Source organism: Limulus polyphemus, unplaced genomic scaffold, assembly GCF_000517525.1.
Source record: "Limulus polyphemus unplaced genomic scaffold, Limulus_polyphemus-2.1.2 Scaffold59, whole genome shotgun sequence".
Taxonomy (NCBI): domain Eukaryota; kingdom Metazoa; phylum Arthropoda; class Merostomata; order Xiphosura; family Limulidae; genus Limulus; species Limulus polyphemus.
Genome location: NW_013665669.1, coordinates 1,066,841 through 1,087,244, shown reverse-complemented (window position 1 = coordinate 1,087,244; position 20,404 = coordinate 1,066,841). Strand labels below are relative to the sequence as shown.

General features: G+C 30.6%; 1 protein-coding gene across 1 annotated transcript in view; it reads right to left on the bottom strand.

The window, feature by feature from the left end:
- The window catches only part of LOC106464343 (protein timeless-like), a 96,281-nt gene that overhangs the window by 6,249 nt on the left and 69,628 nt on the right, over nucleotides 1-20,404 (bottom strand). Inside the window, exons 11-20 of the mRNA XM_022392591.1 lie at nucleotides 17,851-17,963; nucleotides 16,783-16,899; nucleotides 15,109-15,215; nucleotides 14,434-14,626; nucleotides 9,283-9,345; nucleotides 6,906-7,041; nucleotides 5,767-5,882; nucleotides 4,481-4,646; nucleotides 3,044-3,118; nucleotides 1,210-1,396 (exon numbers count right to left, since the gene is read on the bottom strand). Of these exons, the coding sequence (XP_022248299.1) occupies nucleotides 1,210-1,396; nucleotides 3,044-3,118; nucleotides 4,481-4,646; nucleotides 5,767-5,882; nucleotides 6,906-7,041; nucleotides 9,283-9,345; nucleotides 14,434-14,626; nucleotides 15,109-15,215; nucleotides 16,783-16,899; nucleotides 17,851-17,963 (1,273 nt within the window). The remainder of the gene's footprint in view (nucleotides 1-1,209; nucleotides 1,397-3,043; nucleotides 3,119-4,480; nucleotides 4,647-5,766; nucleotides 5,883-6,905; nucleotides 7,042-9,282; nucleotides 9,346-14,433; nucleotides 14,627-15,108; nucleotides 15,216-16,782; nucleotides 16,900-17,850; nucleotides 17,964-20,404) is intronic.

Here is a 20,404-nt window from a genome sequence, read left to right as displayed (position 1 = left end):
CACAACAAAATAATTGGGTGTTTTAGCCAAATGTTTGCTGGATGGCTTCAAAACACTATTTTTTTCTTTGAAAGAATTATCAGTAAATGTGTCAATTTAAGTATTAGTGTAAATAGTCCCCATCAAAACTACTGACTAACTAGCTACGTAGTTGACTTTGCTTCACAGTTTACAAAAACAATATAAAAAGAAATAAGCTCCAAAAGAAGAGGCCAGGTACAGAAATATTTAAACAAAGCTCAAATTAAGTCTTTCCAAATTTCTGTGTCCTTAGCAGAATTTACTTTCCTTATGACATTGAAATATCTGTATATTATCTGTGGTATGCTTGTTGGTTGGCATGTATATGTATCACCAGCATCTGCAAATCTCTCATTTTCTTCTTAAAGGACAGGGAACCATTTTCATTATTAAACTAGCACAAATGGGACAGAAACTACAGAGGTACAAGTACCTATGGTCTACAGGGACATGGCCTTGATTTCTACAGGTGATATTTATATGCTATCTAGATATTAACAAGATACAATATATGTAACAGTAAACTGTTTTCATTATTAAACAGATACAAAACTTACCAGACACTGTGCAGGGGCATGGTCTTAATTTCTACAGGTTGTTATTCCATATATAATTTTACTCATCCAAAAGTTAATCCAAAAAGAAAAAGTTTAAACTGATACTTTCAAGACCAATGAGATGCATTAATTTCTCATATTTATTGGAAACTCATGTAGCTGGTCTTATATTAACAACATTTTTTGCTTGTGAATCAGGCACACCTGACACTCCAAGATGGGTTCAAAAGTAAATAGGATTTGTTTTCTTAAAATATATATGAAAATAATAAAGGGGAAAACATTTTATAATTTTTTTCAGAAACATGTAAATAGTATATTTATTAAAAAGTTACTGTCTATAATGTTAATGTCTACAATGTTAAAATTAAATAAATGAATAAACAAATTAATCTGTAAACTTTCAGTTTTAAAATAAAAAATATTTTGTAATGACTAACCTTAGAAACATACAAAGATTTTAATGCTTACTTTGAAATGTTATGCTTTTAGACTTTACATTATATTTTTAAATTACGAGAGGAAATAAAAATTGATTTTTGAAATTGTAATAGATAAATATTGAATGCCTCAATAAGAAATTTCTATACAGTTATCTATTATTTGAGAAATGAAGATGTTCAGGGCTCACCTAACTTAACGTAACATGAATCTAGTAGAAGGTTCTGCAACCACAGAATGTGTTGATTCAACCCTGCTTGACAGAGATTGGCTACATGTTGTTTAATTTCATCTGTATTAGAACCATCATCCACGTTGGATATTTCTTTCACCAAAATGTCAATACTGTTTGAATAGTTATCATGCTGATCTCCATACTGAAACACACAAGCAAAAGTACCTTACATACACATCCTACCACATTGTGACACTCACATAAGGTATAGTATGTCATAAGTCAGACCTTTAATTATTGCCAGAAAGTGAATGTTCACATCAATAACTTCCATAATCGTTTCAAAGTAAAAATATAAATGAACATATATTAACCTTTATAGCATACATCATTCAGACGAAAGCTATTGCAAATGTCAAAAGTAAATATTTTACTAAATTAATAATGGAATAATGTTAAAAAGTTAATAAAATTATATTAATGAAAATATTACAAAATCAGAAAATTCATTCATTTGCAATAAAAATGTAAATGAATAAAAAACATTTTTTAAGATTTTTACATAAAAACTAGTAAACTTTATAAACTGTAGAGCAATAAAATAGCAAGTTTCAGGATGTGAATACAACCTTTTTAACCTTGAAGTTCATCAAATGTTTTTAATATATATGTTTGTGTTAGTGCACCTTATCTATAAATGTGTATTTATTATTTCTAATTTTAGTAGTATGGAAGTCTGTTAATACTGACAATATATAACAGTTTACACTCCACACAAAACAAGTTAATGTTTATCAAGTTTAAATGGAATATAATGGTTGAAAATAAAAATACACACTCACAAAAAAAGTAAAAAAAATCTATATATCATTTGTTAATTAGCCTAAAATAGTTTACAATAATCATCTTCACACTCAAACAAAAAGTTACAAATACAGATTAAAGTTTCTAACCATAAGATAATAATACAACACAAAAATACAAATATCTACCTCATTTATGTGGTAGAAAATAATAATTCTTGGTCATAACCTTTACAATAAAACACATTGTTAATCCTGTATGTGATCTGTTGTCATATGGTTATACTCATCGCAAAACACTTATATAATTTTTTTAACCGTCGGAATCGTGTCACTTAAACACATTTATCAAGAAAACGATAAAAATTCACACCCCTCCACACTCAGATATAAAACTACAATTGTTTAGTATGTTCACTAAAAAAGAAATACTTCATAGTAATAATGTTCATTAAAAAAAACAAAATATAAAAACTACCATGTTCATTCCAAACCAACAATATTCCCATCTTACAGACAAGACTACAATTTTTTTCCATGTCTAATAAACAGATAGCAGTTTACAGTAACAAAACATATAAAAAAACCAAAATATAGAAATTACAGTCCATAAAAAAACATTTCAAACCAACAATATTCACATTTACAGACAAGATTACAACTCTTTACCATGTTCAATAAATAGAACAGAGTGGTTCAAATTCACAATATCTACAATTTTGCACAAAACTACAACAAATGTATATTTTCGTGAACAGAGAATAACAAATTACAATAAAAATATACAATCAATTACTAAGATAAAGATTTACCATGTCTAATAAACAAAATATAACATTCAGCCCTGACTAATGTCTATTAGTTGTAAACAAAAATATTTTGTTCCAATTCTTTGGAAAACTAAACATTTTTGCTTCTACAGTAACTCAAATAGAAAACATTCACATTAACTAAAATACAAAACGTTTGATCTAGTAGGTAGCTGTACCTCTTAACTAACACTGACATAACTTCTTTCAATGTAGAACATATAAACAAGAACCTACCTTTTTTTCTTTTTCTTTCAGGACATCATATATATTATGGCTCACAATCCCTTTGCAGTACAACTGCCATAAAATCTTTGAAAGAAAAACAGTATGTTTTTGTATTTTGTACAGGTATGTCTGGGTTCTCTGTCGAATCAGTTTACATCAAAATTTTCCCTTCATAAAATACTATTAACATAATACATTACACTTTTTGATAGCTTTTAATACAATGTAATGGCCATTAGAGAATCAAATGAATTGAGATTTACCTTATTAATATATTTTTCTAGTCAACATACATTGATTACTATTACGTTTTTAAATAATAAAAAAATGCCAATATATTGCTATGGGTTTTACAAGTAGTTAATATGGGGGATACAGAAATGGTATTTCTATCTCATAACAAACGAATCTAAGAGGACAGAAGTTTAGTTAACAGTACTATCAAAACTAGAATTTTACTATCATAATGCAGTCACCTATTTATTGAATGCCAGCATTGTCTCTGAGAAATAAATATTTGCTAGAAATCAAACTTCTCATTCAACCATATTTTATCTAAGCACAAAATCTCAAGTCTTAGTTTCCTTATTAAAAAACAGTAATAGTAGTTTTATTCTACACCAGTATAGAAAGTAGAGAAACTACAGGCCTTTTTATCATATCATAAATTATAGTTTTCACATAATAAACATTTCTATTGACAAATAATTTCAAAATTCACATTTGATTATTGATTACACTTAAACTTTATGGTGGTTCATGATAACACATGAAGCCAGTTGCCTTAGATTTACCACTGTGACAATATTCCTTATGTGGTTACTTAAGCCAAGTTTGATTGTCTTAATTACACAATGACAGTTGTAAAAGCTCTCCATGTGCCCCAGGCAATAGTACACTACATAATAAAAAATTATCTCCATCAGAAAAGTGACACAAGTCACATGTACACAAGTTCCTTCCACAACACAGTTTTTCAACTGATGCACCTCTAGCAGCAGGAGAAAGAAATGGGTATTCATACTATTTCACACAAAGACAAACTGGTCAAGTGCAATAAGACACAGTGCAATAAGATTGTTGAAACAGATGCTGCAAAACTATCACCCATATAAACTAGATGGAGTATGAAAAGCCTGCATGGATAGAGCCTTTTGTAATGGAAATTATACTGCAGGCCTATTGTCAACATTCACTTTCATCATACAAAGCATGACTAGATGTGGCAACATCGATTATATTTTAATATAGTACACTTAACCCTCTGTACATATTTTGTACAGCTTAGTTACAGATGAAGAACACCGTTTATGGAATCTTGAATTTAACTTGGTTGGAAGGATAATAAAAAATATTTGAGAAAAAGAAATATGCTTTAAGTGATAGTTATTTTTCTTTTTTTTTTTAAATATCAACACTTAAGTTTCCAATGCAAACTCTGCTCACCTGTTCTCTGCTGCAAGGTATATCCCTTTCAGTACAGTGTTCTACAATGCTTCCTACTGGGTCTGGGTCTTGTTCAAACTGCAAGTACCACCAGTAAAGAGCATCATCATTGCTGCTCTTGCTACAGTCAGAGGAGACACTGCTACCATCACTTTCCTCATCACTACTTTTAAAAGAAAAACTCCTCAGTGATCATGTGGTAAATATAACATACAAGTAAAGATAAATAAGCATGTTAATGTGGTTTCAAAACTGAAACTTTACATTAAGAAGACAGGAAAACACAGAATTTAACCAGAATTAAGCAAACAGAATACAGAAATATTACAACTGTCTTTTTCTTTAATTCATTTCAATTCTTCAATATGTATTCTGTTTCATCATTCTAATAACAGAAATGACATGCTGAAAAATGGTGATTAAAAAAAAATTTTAAATGATCCTTTGTCAAGTGGGACTACACGCCATTATTAACATTTAATTCAAGAGTAATAAATTATTCCATAAAAAGATAACAGAACACATACAGTAAAACCACCTGGCAACATTTACTTCATGTTTGAATGTTTATATTCAAATGATTTATCATTAAAAATGGTATTATTTACCAGTCATAATAAATATGTTTACACCAAAGGAACTAAGGCAAACTTACAATATTTTTACTAATAAAGATATATGATAAATATTTGAATAAAAAAGGATATCAACTGAAAGTGACTAACATATTTATCAAATCTGTGACTGAAAAGTTTGAAATTTAATTTACATAAATAGTAATATTACTAATTATGTCCCTACCTAACAAGTAGAAGAGACCTTTAATTTTAACATTACTTATGTGTATTTAATACAAGAGATCTTAATCACTGAGTTTTTATACACAACATATACTTTTATGTAACTATTTGCACAGTACAATATTGTACACGTTTTGTTTATTACTAGCAGCTCTGATGTTATATTAATTATAATTATTAATTTCTAAAGAAATAAAACATCAAAACTGCTGCAGCAAAAGATTTTCATTAAGATGAAACACCAATATCTTAAATACAGTAGAGTGCTATTTAATTTTATAATTCTTATTTTCTTTTCCTTTTAGCTTATCTAATTATAATATTTTTCTTATTCATTCAAGCTGCATTTGTTTTAAAAATATTGTCCCTTTGAATTTTCTTACATTATTATTTTACTTTTTGTTGTTGTTCAACTATCAATCCATTTTACATGAATGTTCTAGTTCATTATAAATAAACATACTTTAAACTTCATTAGACAATTACCTTTGTTCTCTCTCTCCCAAATTATGATGAAAAAAATAACGTAAACATATTTGTGGCTTGCGCTGAGCAGTTCGAACAAACTTGTTCATTACATAACCAATGACATCACTCTGGTACTAGAAGCAGATAAAAATTGTTCTGTTAAAGTAATGTACAAAACAAAAGATATTATATCATTTTCTCTTAGATGCAATGGAATTACTAATAAATTTTCTTGTTGGAAATCCATATTGGGACAACTGTGATTGAAGTATTTAAAATCATTAAGTGCTCATTTAATAACAAAGAATATTGAGATTCTTTACATAATATTTTCAGGTAGATCTTCTAGTATATTTTAAGATATACATTAATCTTTACAAATTTTAGTTAAGTATTTAAAAATTGTCTAGATTATCCAACAGATACTAGTGCAATTATCTATTACATGTCAAAATATATATATTATAATGAAATAATTTTAAACCCCAAATTAAAAACTAATCATTCACTTACAATTGGGTCCACATACTTCATTACATAAAGTAATTTTATGTTTTTGTTTATTACAGCACTCTGTGTGAAAAACAACAACAATAACATACAAACTGAGTAAAACCATTCATTTTCTATGTATAGTACACAAGCAGTATTTAATAGGATTAACTGTAGTATTGATGGCATCTTTGTTTGTGTACCTAACATGTTATTAGGGATCTTGTAACCACCAAAACCAGCACCCACAAATAATTTTGTGTATAAGAATGTTAGAAAAATTTGTTTAGAGCCTCCTGAGTAGTCCATAAGGTCCTCATTAGTAATCTAGTGTTAAATGAAGGAATTAATTCATAAGTGTCACAAAAATGACTATTAAATACTACTTTTAAATTACTAGACAAACATGATTTATTTCATCAATACCTTTAGAATTTAAAACTATATTCAATAGAGTGCTTTCTGTAAAAAAAAAGATGTTTTTTAAACTATAAAAGTATACGTAATCATTACTTGAATAATATTTTTCACATTTCCTATAACATTAAGATTACAATTTAAAATTGACTATTCTCTTAACACTGTTTCTATTTAAACAAACTCTGTAATGGTGCCATTCCAATTAAAGTGACAAAGGGTTTTAAACGAAACACATATTTTCTTACCTCACAAATATCCCACTCCTCTTCTATTATTTGTGAAAAGGACTTGAGGATCACAGGATTGAAAAGTGATTCGGGTGATTTCAAGTCTCCAGCAACATGATGCATCATTGTAAGGACACAGTCATTGACATAATTACTAAAATAAAAATATATTAATATTCAAATAATTTGGTATTATGTAAAAACATCTGCAAAAATTACTTTGAACATCTTGAGAATGATATTAAAAACAAGAGGGAATCCTCAATAGCCGTGACACTTGACATTCTTTTAAGCAGGATTAGAGTATATTAATCTACAAAACCATTTTTTCCTTTTTATTAGCTAGATTTTTGTGCAACAGCAATACAAAGCATGGAGCATTTGTATACCCAATTCGATTTCATTGCTCATCAGGATCTCTATCAGCCTACCCTCAAGTTGAAATTCTTTCAGGTAGAATTAGAGTAAATTAATATATATTAAAGTAAAGCACAGAAAAGAATCATTTCTGTGTTCACTGTTCTTTTTCATAATTCATTTGTTTGCAAAAACTTAAACAATTAATATTTCATGTTTTAATATTCAAAAACTCGTAGTTAAAATCATGAATAAGTATCATTGTGTATCCAGTCTCTCACAGAAAAGTGGCTGGGATTTGTCCTGACTCAACTGCACAATTGGAATACCTGATATTGTTTATAATATTAAACATATTTTTTATTGAATATGTTACCAGATTTTGACTTAACTGTTTCACATAAATTTCCATCCAAGAAAAATTCTATAATACAATCTATCATAAGAAACATACATTTTTAAACATAAAAACTTAGTGAAGTTATACTTTCGTGTGTAAGTGTAAGTGTAATGGCAGTTTATCCTCATGTAAACAAAGCAACAATTAATATAAAAACATATGTCTGTAGGAGACTTGGGCTATTTACTCTTATCCCATCTCACTTGGTCATATTGGCTATAATAGTAGTTATAAAAAGGATTAAAGCGGAGTTTATTTAACAAAATGTTCTTTAGTGAGATTCACATATCATTATATTATATCATTTACTATAATTTTAACACTCATATGTGGTTCTTTAACAGTCACCCACTATAAGTTTTTAAAACTGTATGCTACACATGTATCTTTTAAGAAAACTTCAATACAAGTCAATGAACTTATAGCTACTCTTTGTCTTATATCGTTTACAGGTTAAATGGCTCTCTTTTAAGATAAAACAAATTTTCTTTGGAAAGTTTTTTAGTCTGATATATAATCTTGGGAATTAATAAAACATTGAATCAACTGTAATTAAGTAAAATGTTATATTTTTTACTGAGGTTTTAAATACTATTAAGCTCACACTCACTAAGGTAAGTGGCAAAATTAAGATTTTAGAAGTAAAATTAAATTTAAAAAAGATACTTACCTCTACTATAACAATAAACTACCATTCTTGGTTCTGCCAAGTAAAATACTACCAAAACTCTCCATATAAATACTGCATTCTACACCCTAGGTAAACTACTGCTTCCTAATGACATATTCATAGACCAATAATCTCTTTTTTACATATTACAACTTCTACTTTACTTATAGTGTACAACATCATATATAGGCACAGTTTTCTTTCAATATAGGGAGAAGGGTGGGATAAGTTAACCACTTCACTAAAGTAGTAGTATTTGCTCCACATGGTGGAATAATCTATATTAATCAAACACTAACCATCAAACAGAGAAAACTCAACAAAACCTGTAAACTGAGAAACAGTAATATTATAATCCTCACTTGCAGAAGATGAACGTGCAACATTTTCATTAAAATATCAAATTGAAATTCCAAATTCACAGCTGAACAAAGTATGGAAAAACAATGAACAATGTAGGACAAAAAAGTACTCGTGAAAAGCTGACACATCTCATAACCACAATGAAGGCAAAAAAAAAAGAGATACTGCCAAACATCCATAACCAATATAAAAAATGTTCCTGTGTACAGTCTTGTACTTTCCTCAGTAAAAGATAGTATTATAAGATGGAAGATTACTGCCCCATGAGTCTGTCAATACAGACAGTAATTATGTGAAAACAGTTATATAGCCAGTTATATATATAGTGAGATGGGTAGAGTCAAAATTTGATCTATTTCTTGGCATGAATCAAGAGTAGTAACCCAAAGTTGTTGTAAAGGTATAGCATTGTATTTGAAAGTTTGGTTCATTTTGAACATGTTCTACATAACGATATCTAGATACAGTTTAACCCACATGTTTGAATAACTTTAATAAAAAATAAATTATACTTTCCTTTTCTGCAACTAAGTTTGTATTCCATACATTATAAACTAAAAAAGTGAAACATATTAAAGAGTCATTTAATACTCTTGGTTGCTTACCTATTAGTTCTGAAATCTTCTAAAACTTTTCCATATCTCTCCATTACTTTACCAGTAGTAAATCTGAAAAATTACAGTTTATCAGTTTATTTCATCCAAAAAAAAACCTACTAAAAAAAGCATTTGCAATCATTATATTATATTAAATCAGTAACAAGTTGTGTATATGAAATATAAATTCCAAAGAATTTGTCTTTGTTATATTAAACAAGTAACATGCTAAATGAATCATTTTAAACTATATTAGTTCTCTTAACTGAAACCATCAGCATACTAATAAACGTTTATCATTATGCATATTTTATCATATATTTCTTTCAAACCGCAATAGCCATTTTATGCAAATCCCATGCAACCAATGAGTCACAGGTTTCCAATAAGAAGCATATAATAGTTCTACAATTACTTTGTTTTGAAAGTGACTGCTGACAAGACAAGGTTTTAATGCTCAAAATTAGAACTCATCAAGCCTGTTTCAAGAAACAAACAACACTAAAAGGAAAATATTCAATTACAATAAACCAACAGAGGCAAAAAAAAAACTAAAAACAATGCAAAAATGGTTTCTGATGGACTATAACATTTAAATGTGGTAATTTACAACTTGTAATACTTAATTTTTCATTGTACACGTACAATGAGAGATTAAGTATTACAAACTGTATATTTGTTGAAGTCTACAGATGAACCACACCAAAAAACAAGAGCTGTAAAATAAAAATCAAGATGACTAATGTGATTAATAACATTTATTTAGACAAAACACTTCAGACTGTATTTAATTCATATTAAGCATGTTCAACAGAATAGAGATGAATAAAAGATAAGGATACACGTATTTGTACACAAAGATTTTGTACTAAGAATTTGTCAAAAATAAAAGTTAATTTTTCCTCAACCGTTATTGAACTGATCAAAAATGCTCATATGCAAATTTTTTCCTCAAGTAAAACTAAGATTTAGTTTCAAGCCTTCTTTTCATTTTGTTCTTAAACAGCTCAATTCATCACACTACAACCTTCATCATTTGCATTAGGCACAAAAGCACATTGATAACTGTGCATTAGTCATGAATCATTTAACAATGTTTGACTGTGTCAAACAATCTTTTGATGAAATTGATGAATATGCCATATATACTTATCCGGTACTTCATCATGACTCAGACAAACAATACAATTATCAAACTCCCAATCAATACAGCTACCACTTAAACAGATTTTTAAGATGGTGTTACATATTGTTACACCAATAGTAGGAATGGTGTAGGGGATCATGAGCTGAAGTTATGAACACAAAATAAATGGAGTTTTGTGATATCTACAGAATACTTGGTGTCAGCCTCTTGATTATGGAAGTTAGGTTAGTTGCATGATGTAGATTAATAGCTACAAGTATGTGGCTACCCTTAGTTCCTGAGCTACCTACTAGAATGAGCAGTAGTAGTATTTCTGTGGAGTAGACTGTCTGAAAAACATTAGATTTAATACTAAAAAAACACTGACAGTTGGTGCAAATGTTAAAGACTGATATACTATGAGACTGAAAGGATTTTGGAATCCAGAAGGAGCTTCATGATAAACCTTGGTAAGTGTTTACCTAACAGAAATCCTGAGGCTCCATATGAGACTGCATGTTTTGGTCTGCTAGGTCTGTATCAGTCTTCCAAGTGTATATTGAAATATGTATGTTCTTAAACATCACATAAAATAAACTGGACTGTGATATATGTTACAGGAAGAGTCTCTGTGCCTATTGTACTTTGAGTGAATTAGTATATAGAAGCTCATTTCTGTTGCATTTTGCCCAAAATTTTTCTGTAGTATCAAACAAGTTGGGTTTTCTAGTTCATAGGAGACAAATAGTTGTAGACAGCATAGCTAGAGAAGTTCACAGTTGACAATGAATGTTATTTACTGTTGATTAGATATGTCAATTTAACATGTTATATTGTTATACATATACATGTATAGAAGTACACATACACTATGCATTATATATAAATTTGTTTATGCATGTTATACTACATACATGGACAACTTGATTTTTAAGCAATTAGAAATGTATCTAGAATATTGAGATTTGTGTTTACTACGAACTGCAATAATAAACTTGGACCTTTACAACATGTGAAAAAAATATGTTCATTTATTTTTGGAAAAAAAAAGCATACTGAATAAAACGATGTTTGTTGAGTAATCTATAACATACCAAATGAGAAACATGGTGGCTAAATATTCATTGGTGGTGGTGGTGAAATGTGTTCAGTGAGGCATAAATCAAACATCTGAAGATTTTGAAACTGTCTAAATGATGTTAAATCATGGTTACTAGTTTGATTCAGAAAGAAGAAAAAAGACTGTTTACCAAATTTTTCTATTTATTTTGATTTAGAACAAGTTAGATTTATAGAATTAAAATATATATTTGATCTTTGCTGATATTTTCTCAATATTTAGTCTGTACCTGTGTAGTTTTTAGCTGAAAATACTACACTTAAAGTAATGGCTCTTTATACATGATGTGTAATAAGACCAACTCAATGTGAAAGAACCCATCTAATGTCTGAAAACAGAGCCCTGGAAAAAGTGCCCCCTCAATGGGTGATATAAGAAATGACGGCAGAATTGTCAGAGTGAATCATGACCAACTGATCCACCAGATGTGGTAAGAAAAGAGAACATGCCTGACAAACAGTGAGAAATTCAAACCACTGATGTGCACCTTCTTTTCGTGCCCATACCCCAGAAGACAGTGTCATTATAAGATGTATCCCAACTTGAAAAGGAAGCTACTGTGAAGAGATGGAGATCTGGTGGAGGGGGGGATAATAGAATGCCAATCATGGTATTAGTATGGACTAGCCACCAAGAAAAATCCTTCATAATCAAGGACAATGGGTCTCGTGAAAGATTCCACTGGTCTTGCAAAGTTCGTGTGTTCACACCTCAAAGGAATGAGAGAATCTCATGCGCAGGACAAAAATGAGAAGTGCAAACCATGGATATGCTAAGTAATGCATAGACATGATGAGAAAGGATGTGACAAACATGACAAGTCATCCCAATCTAGCAGCTTCCTGCAGAAAAAAGGAGGTGTGAAAGAACATTGTCCAAGAATAGACAAGTAGAAGCCAATTGACCATGCATAAATGGAAACACAGCCTCAGTCCATGAAGGCCCTCATGACTTGATGAAAAACATAAAGGACCAGCATCATGCTGAAGTGAAGAGCATATAATTGGAATACTCGATTCTAATGGACAAAACATAAAAACATCTGGAGGATGGATTAATTGAAAAAAGGTATAAAAAAGGTGTTTGACCCTCAGATCAGGTGAAAAAGATCAGCAGAGAAGAAGGAAATTCTCCATCCAGAACCATGGAACAATCAGGAACCAATTAAGAGATAGATTGACCCCCAAGATACAAGAGTAAAAAACACAGGGAAGGAGTGTATACCTTCTCAATAGTGTGTATGATCTGAGACAAAATCCACAAGACACTGAAGATAAACAAGGTCAAAGGGAAGAGAAAAGAAAACAGGAAGAGGATGGAGTGGAGGGGGGAGAGAAGAAATGGAGAGAGACTGTGGGTGAAAATATGAAAAACCCATCTATTCATAGAAAACTGAAACTAAGGGTAGGACAGATGGGCACCCATAGGGTCCAACTTGACAGGATAGTCACTGACAAGATGAGTGACAAACCAGAAGTCAGGTAGCAGGAGGACAGGAAGAAGAGGGAAAAGAAAGGCCTGAAAGCTAGAATGCGAGGGATAGAACTGATCCAGCCAAGGAATGGGAGATGAAAGGCAAGGTCATGAAAGACAAGAAACCATTGAAGTGACCGAGGACTGATGATAGGCTACTTCAGCCTGGATTTCTAGTGAAATCTGAACACCACCTAAGTCTTCTGGGCAAAGAAAAGAAGCCAGATGAAGATCAGAGATATGAAGGAAGGCAGGAGTACATTAGTGAGGAGTGCATCCCAACAGCAACAGAAACAATAAATAGGGACAGAGCAAAAGAAGTGGTACAGGCTAAGATTTTAGAGAGAAGGGAACGAAACTCTCCTGGAAACCCCTATTGAATATGATATAGTACCTCAGGTAGAGGAAGAAAAGGGATGTAGCAGGGTGGTGAGAAGAAGAGGAAGATGCAAAAACAGGAAGCTAGAGAGCAACATAGAGGACAAGAGGTCCACTCCCCAAACAGGCAAGAGATATTCAAAACACTGGGAATCTAGAAAAAGAAAGGAAGAATGCTGGAAGTCAGAACAAAAGAATCAAGAATGAAAGAAGAACAAGGCATGTGGGTAAGAGTGTGGAGTTGTTCTAAAAATAAATCAGCATAAACCCTAATATCAGTCAAGGGAGGAAGACGTGTAACTCCAAGGATGTGTTTCATGGAGTAAAGAATGGGAAGAATCAAAAGACACAAGCTAAAAGTAAAGAAATGAAAATACCTGAAAAATCATATCCAGAAAGAGATTTGACAGATGAAGATTTTCCCTGTAAGGCTATACCCAAAGCAAACCCAGTTGGGGGAAACAGTTGATTAAATTCCTTTTTCACCTGGTCATTCACAAACTGAGGAGAAAGGACATCAGAGTAGGAGGCCCAGTATGCTTAATGGAACTCATCACACACATTGTAAATGCCTGTAACATCCTTAACAGTCAACGAGCCTCCAGAAGCCATAGTAGAAATAGGGCCTGTGTTCGAAACTCAATTACTTTGACAGGCAAAAGAGAAATGTAAGTTTTGCTGACAATCACAAATCTCAGTAAACTGAACATAGATTTTGAACAAATTAGCATACCTGTTCAAGGTAATGTCAAGAAAAAGAATGAAGTTATTTTGATAACAACAGCTTAAGGTGAGTTACTGCACATTGAAGTTGTGTTGTCCTCTTATTGATGGAGGGTTATTGTTGCAAGTTGAAGTCACCATGTATCAGTGCAGTTCTTGTTAAACATGTGAATTTTAGGTGACAGGCAGTTCATGTTAATGGCATACAAATCTCATAGACAGACATGCAAGGGATATGGTTATTCTGTGTGTGGAGGTAAGGAATCATCTTGGAAGTTAAATATAACTGCATTTTATATATGACTTTAGCTTGAACATGTATACAAAAAGAAGTACTTACTGGTGTAAATGATCAAGAAGATCAAACTTTTCGTGTATATCTTCATCATTTACAGCCCGATCTAGCAGTAAGAAAAGTGAGTGATTTGTTGTGATCACATCAGCTAAATATTGCTTTGTGTGGACATCATGGCTGTAATTTCGAATCAGAAGAAGGAAAAGCTGGCGTAGATCTTTCATTCGTACAAGTTTGCCTGTTGAAATAAAACTTGTTAGCCACACTTAGGTAAGAGAAAATATATTTCTTATTTTTGATACAGTGCGTAGAAAAAAAATTATGGCTACATTTTTAAGATTTTTTTTTGTACACTAAAATGTTTCTTTATACACAAATTAAAACCATGAGAGACAGCCACTTATCACATTCTTTCAAAGGTGGGATATGTTATTCTAAGTCCTTTTAAACAAAGGCAAAAGTTGTGGAAGGACTTCATTAATAAGAAAAAATACTGCTGAGCAGAGGATTAAAATATGTTTAACTTGGATTTATTGCTAAGAAATATCTTGGCATTCACTTATTTAGATTTCAACACAAAAGTTTCTAAATAAGTTGTTGTAACTATACTAATTTCCATAAATTACCATAAAAATGACACTTTAAACACTGTACAACATAATATATTTTTGTATCTAATTATTTTTGAAAATATGCACAAATTACAAAAACTATAGTCACCTCTCAAATTTTGAAAGACTAGTTTTTCTCGTCGAGGAATAGGCTTATGACAATAACAGTCAACTGTAAAAATCATTTCACGTAGTGCAGTAACAAGAAGGTGCATTCTGAAAATAAAAAATTTGACATCTTTCTAGGATAAAAATAGCATTATAAATTCTACAATAAAAAATGTTTAATTCAAAATTACGATGCAAATGAAAAGATATACATTAGAGCTTTACACAATGCTATGTAAACACGAAGGAAGTAAAAGTTTTTCTATACTTTTACGTAGTTAAGTACATAATAACATGTAAAATATGAAATATTCTTTTCCACAACTTAATCTCTTAAATTATTTGAAATTCACATTTCACAATACAATTAATCCTTTAAATTCTTTCCACACTAAAAAGTAGAAGTACATCCTTATTAATTCAATTATTTAAACACAAGTTTTGAGAAAATTATAAATGTTTTTATATAAACATAAACTTTCCAATATTGGACACAATAGTTTAAATCAAGGTATCACTCAACAGCTGAAGCTCAGACAAACTATAATGAGTCTTCTGCTCTATTATTATTATTTTATGTATACTGCATAACAACCAGGCCATGCCCAACATTAGATATAGAAATATTTAATTTTTATGACCAATAAAAGCACATCACCATCTCTTTGTATTTCATATCAGAATTTTACAAGCTTATGCTCCCCACTGGTTCAGTAGTAAATCTGAAAGGTTGATAGAGCACAAATTTTTTCTATAGTTTTGTGCATAACAATAACCAAACCCAGACTGCATTTGAAAAGTTACACATGCAGGCAAAGCTCAATGTTCACTTTTGAAATGACAGGAGAGCAGCCATGAATAATGTTTATGCCAAATTTTATTTGACAAGCAGGATATTCAACACTAAATTGTTAGGAATTAATCACACTATCATTTACATTTCAAAATGTGATGTAACTTAAAGTATAAAAATGTAGATTTACCATACGTTATTGTTGAGCGGCTCTTATCATAACTGAAATGCTCAACAATTACTTTTCGCAGCTTTGGTTCTGAGTGAAACCAAGAGTGCAACACAATTAACCTTTTTAAAATCCATGAAATAATTTAATATGATAGATTAACTTAACTTTTCCTGTCACTGGGGATGGGTATTTTTGCTTGTTAAACATATGACTGTAACATGAAGCCCAATACCTCAAGATAAGCAATGAATCCTTTTCCATTTATATTAGTTCTACTCAGTCTATTAAAGTCAAAAGTACTATACAAATGTGCTTTAGTGAGCAACATGAGTTGCAATTATAAAATCGATCTGGAATAATTATTATTTACATCTATCTTCATTACTTTCATTATACTATAGTTAAGAACTCTTAATGCTTGAAACCATGACTTTCACCTAATCGTGATATTAATTATGTCAACTATGAGACAATGCTTCATAAAAGATGAGTTTTAATTTTAATATTCTTCTTATGCTCATTACAAACTTAACACATTCTTTCTAGAAATAGAAAGCTACTGATATTTTTGCATTCTGTCTATTGTATTATGACTACATTCTACAATGTATGTGTTATTCTTAAACTATTATATAAAGACTGAGCTTTGAACAGATTTTTATGTTTGTAAAGTTGAAAACTATAGAAATATTTAGCTGCTGTAAACTTACCGTCTTAAAAGAGGTCGAAGGTCAATTTGTTGTGATTTATAGAGAAGTTGTAACTCCTCACACATTGACACACCTTCAAAGGTCAAGTAGCCAATGATTTCCACTGACAAAATGGAACTAAAATTAATACCAAAAAAAACGTATCAGACTATGTTTGAAAAGATCTTCACAATAATAGAAATATTACCACTAGAAGTTCAACTGATAACACTGAATATGAAATGTGTGGTCTTCTCTTTTTAATTACAAATAATTGTTGTGTATAATGGAATATTATCAAGTCAAAGGGAATTTTCAAAGAAGACAAGAATTAACTTCCAAGTAGCTTCCAGACAAGAAAATCAATGCACAACTCTCTGATATATGAAACAGAACCAGGGGTTAACTACGTTGGAGTTAAAATAGAATTCTGAACTTAAACAATTTCATTACAATACAGCAAAGGTTACAACAACTTCTGCCTCATAACACTCCTAATACCAAATAAATAAAAGAAGAAAATGTTTCTCAACCAATGAGAATTAAGAGTTAATTGAACCCTTTCCTAGTTCAGAATAATAATAATAATAACAAAAATCTTTTTTCTCACAGATTTTTATATATAGTATAAGTAATGCTTAATGTTCTGAGAGTATCTGTCAATAACCACTTGCACAAAAGGAATTACTCAGAGTTATTACAAGAAGTGTACACATAACTTAGGAAAAGTAAAAGTAACACATAACCATAACATCCTTTATACCCTTTAACCTTCACAAATTTTAAAATCAACTGTGAAATTATAAAATATATTTTATTGTCTTTAACATTTACTTATGGCTGAAAAGAGAAATGAAATATTCCACAAAGCAAAAAGAAGTATATTTTATGTTGAGAAAATTATTTTGCAAAGACATATCAAATATTTCCAATACATAATGTAGTCTATTTTCCTTAGGTTAAAATCTACAGATAAATTTTGATTCTACACAGAAAAATATTATGTTTTCACATTCAGACAATTTTAAGATTTTTGTTAGGTTCAAAGTAGATTCTAAATATTTTCAATTTGAGTATCTTCATGATTACCTGATGTGATGCAGTCCAAGACTTAATGTAGTAGCTAAACGAAGAAAGTAACTAAGAAGCCACAGCAAGTGAGATTTATCTAAAATGGGTCCATTTTGCTTTAACAGTACTTTCTGAAAGTATAACAAATTTGACATGATTATTAAATATCAAATATTTGAACCAATAAGTAAAACTTAGAGAAAATATATCATATTATATGTGCATCAAAATCCGATGAAGGTAATCTGATGAACATTCTAATATTTTTCTCTTCTACTGTTTTTATAACATACTTGTTGTAAGACTTCAGTAGAGCTCTCGTAGTGTGTCATCTGGGATTTGAATGACAAAACTTTCAACTGTAAACACTGCTAAGATAGACTTGTTTGTTTGTTTGTTTTTGAATTTTGCGCAAAGCTACACGAGGGCTATCTGCGCTAGCCGTCCCTAATTTAGCAGTGTAAGACTAGAGGGAAGGCAGCTAGTCATCACCACCCACCGCCAACTCTTGGGCTACTCTTAACCAACGAATAGTGGGATTGACCGTCACATTATAATGCTCCCACGGCTGAAAGGGCGAGCATGTTTGGTGTGACAGGGATTCGAACCCACGACCATCAGATTGCGAGTCGAGTGCCTTAACCACCTGGCCATGCCGGGCCAAGATAGACTTAAACACAGAGTAAAGACTTGAAAGCTCAACCACGCTATTAGGAATGTATCAATTAATTGGCTGATAATCATAAGTCAATTTAGTGACTATAATTAATCATAACTGTTCAAATATCAACAAAAAAGAACATGAAAAGTTTAGCTCTTCAACAGCTTAAAGTTATAAAAAAATCAATGATAAACTAAAACAATTTTTTGCATCTACTGATAATTCTAGTTTCTGGTTATTAGTTTCACTTAAATGTAAGTCTTTTGCAAATACCAGATGCTTTATGCACTTTGTGAAATAAGTCACTAATATTTTAAAGTCTGCTCTAATTTTTTACTTTTGTAGCATTCATAAAATCATTGTTACTGGTAAGCCTACTATGTGACAAATTCTTTGATAAAACCTTATTACATTTCACAATCAGAATAAAATGATACTAAAGACACTTTCATTCTTTTAAGTTGCTGAAAACATTTAATTAGCAACTCATTCTTAAGCAACCAGTTGGTCACAAATAATCAGTGCAGAGCTTGCAAAAGGTGGTAAAGTAAAACTTACTATTGCATCGAAATACACTCTCTCCTTTTAATTAAACTCTGCCTTATTTATGAACAAAAAGCAAACAGTCAATCAAGAAAAACTCTTAGTCACTGAAAGTACTGTTTCCATATATATATAAAATCTTGTAAGTATGCAATTAAAATATCAATGTGTTTTCAAACATTTTATAGAACAAATACATGTATGAAACCATTTCATCTACTGTATGAATAATCTCTGTCACTACAAACCAAAAAGTCTAAAACTGAAGTATTTATACTTTGCATTTATACAAAGCTACTCAGGCCACCATCCTAATTTTGACCCACTACCAAAGGAAATGTAGCCAGTCAACAGCATCCTATCACCCATCATCCATGTTAAGGGATTAACTGTCACTCTTATAATGAACTTGAAATGTAAAATGTGGGGAATATTTTGTGGTATCACACAATCAAACCTGGCTTGCCAGCTTTGAAACTGAGAGATCTTCATTGTATTTGGCTATTAAAGTTTTAAATATAACTACTTCTGTCTTACAGAAATGACAATGATATTAGAACAAATTTATTTATTGGAATAACAATTTTTTTCGAGTCTGAGATATTACTCATTCTTGCTTTCTGCTAAATTTAACATTTAATTGCACAAGACTCAAAATATACTAATATTCTAAGTTGTATCATGAAATCAAATATAAGCATTTAAAAATCCCATTAGATGCACAAAAACATGCAAATAGACTAAAATGCTTGTTCATGAAAATTTTCACCCATTTCTTTTGCACTAACCAAGATGGTCATGATATATTAAGATTCGGGTGTTTGGTTGTAAGACAACTCACCTCTATCCTCCATACTAACCATATTAGTCATCATTCATTGACTGAGGTCATTGTTTATGAGAAAACTCATCCTTTTATTCTGCATTAACCACAATAGTCATCTTGCAATAAGACTGAAGTCTTTAGTTATGACAGAAGTCAGTATTTTCTTCTACATTAACCACACTAGTTACCACAAATTAAAAATGAGATGTTTGTTCCCGAGAAAGCTTCATCTATTTTCTCCACTATAATCACCCTGATTATTATGTATTAAGACCGAAGTGTTTAGTCATAAATACTCAGCCCTTTCCTCACATTAAATACATTGCTCATAATGCATTAAGACTGATGGGAATATGATTTTTCAGAGGATCTGAAATACTGCTTATTCTCAACTTATTGTTAATTTTAATTACTAACTATTGTTTCAAAGCATAAGACTCAAACCTATTAAAATCATAAATAAAAATCTAAATATGCCATTATTACATGCACATAATCATAAGAGTATTAGTATTTCCATATCAAAGTAATTGAAATATTGC